We start from the raw sequence: 1342 nt of genomic DNA on the forward strand, positions 1-1342 counted from the left end.
AAAAAAAAAAAAAAAAAACCTTTGGTAAAACATGCCATAACCAGCCTTTGGTAAAATATGCCATAACATTATAGCCATGATTTTAATTTTGAATATTTTCAAAATCCTAATTTCCTGGTTGAAAAAATTAGGCTCCAAACAAGACAAAAAGGCCATGTCACTCTTCTCCAAGTTGACTTACCAGTCACCGCTTATCAATCCTTGTTATTGGCTGCCTGGATGGTCAACATTTTTGTTTTTGGTTTTTTTTTGAGGTGGAGTTTCACTCTTGTTGCCCAGGGTGGAGTGCAATGGCGTGATCTCAGTTCACTGCAACCTCCGCCTCCTGGGTCCAAGGGATTCTCCTGCCTCAGCCTCCCAAGTAGCTAGAATTACAGGCATGAGCCACCACACCCAGCTGATTTTATATTTTTGGTAGAGACGGGATTTCTCCATGTTGGTCAGGCTTGTCTCGAACTCCCAACCTCAGGTAATCCACCCACCTCAGCCTCCCAAAACACTGGGATTACAGGCGTGAGGCACTGTGCCTGGCCTGGATGGTCAGCCTTATAGCAGTAGGGAGTCTTTCTCCCCAGGTAAAATTGACACTGGTGGGACGTCCAATGGCAGGTGAGTCACTGCTGTAGGCATTTCCTCTGCCATCCTCCTGCTCTCCAGGCACTCTGATGGAGCATGTGGCACCTCATCTCTAGGCCTAGGATATATCACTGCTTTTATCTGATGGTGTTGACCGTCCACTGGACCCACCAGAGAATGGCAGTAGAAACTCTTTATTCCAAGAGCACCCCTAAAGTAAGATCAACACATGTAAAGCAGATGTCCGCTTATGGGGGCAACTCCTCTGTGCCTAACTAGCATTATTAGCATCATCCTCTCACAAGGATGTAGCGCTGTGAAGGTAATGACCTCCCTCCGTCTTGTCTTGTACTGGATCCCCAGTTCCTGGTGCTGAATTCCATCCTTTCTACCTAGCTCTGTTCTTGGTGGCAAGAATCATGCACTTCTCCGGCTCAGCCAGGGCAGCAGATGAGAACTTTGACTATTTGTTCAAGATTATCCTCATTGGGGATTCCAATGTGGGGAAGACGTGTGTGGTGCAGCATTTCAAGTCTGGAGTCTACACGGAGACACAGCAGAACACGATTGGAGTGGACTTTACCGTGCGCTCCCTTGATATTGATGGCAAGAAAGTGAAGGTCAGAGGGCACTGGGACGGGACTGATTCCACCTTTTTTTTTTTTTTTTTTGAGACAGAATCTTGCTCCGTTGCCCAGGCTGGAGTGCAGTGGTGCGATCTTGGCTCACTGCAAGCTCCACCTCCCAGGTTCACGCCATTCTCCTG

At 47.5% G+C, this 1342-nt stretch overlaps 1 protein-coding gene across 1 annotated transcript in view; it reads left to right on the forward strand.

Annotated features, from left to right (window-relative positions):
* RAB19 (RAB19, member RAS oncogene family) overlaps window positions 1–1342 on the forward strand; it is a 27928-nt gene that overhangs the window by 2975 nt on the left and 23611 nt on the right. The window contains exon 2 of the mRNA XM_011941286.1: window positions 973–1196. Coding sequence (XP_011796676.1) covers window positions 996–1196 — 201 coding nt within the window. The 5' untranslated portion in view covers window positions 973–995. The remainder of the gene's footprint in view (window positions 1–972; window positions 1197–1342) is intronic.

This window comes from Colobus angolensis, unplaced genomic scaffold (assembly GCF_000951035.1).
Source record: "Colobus angolensis palliatus isolate OR3802 unplaced genomic scaffold, Cang.pa_1.0 Scaffold2, whole genome shotgun sequence".
Lineage (NCBI taxonomy): Eukaryota > Metazoa > Chordata > Mammalia > Primates > Cercopithecidae > Colobus > Colobus angolensis.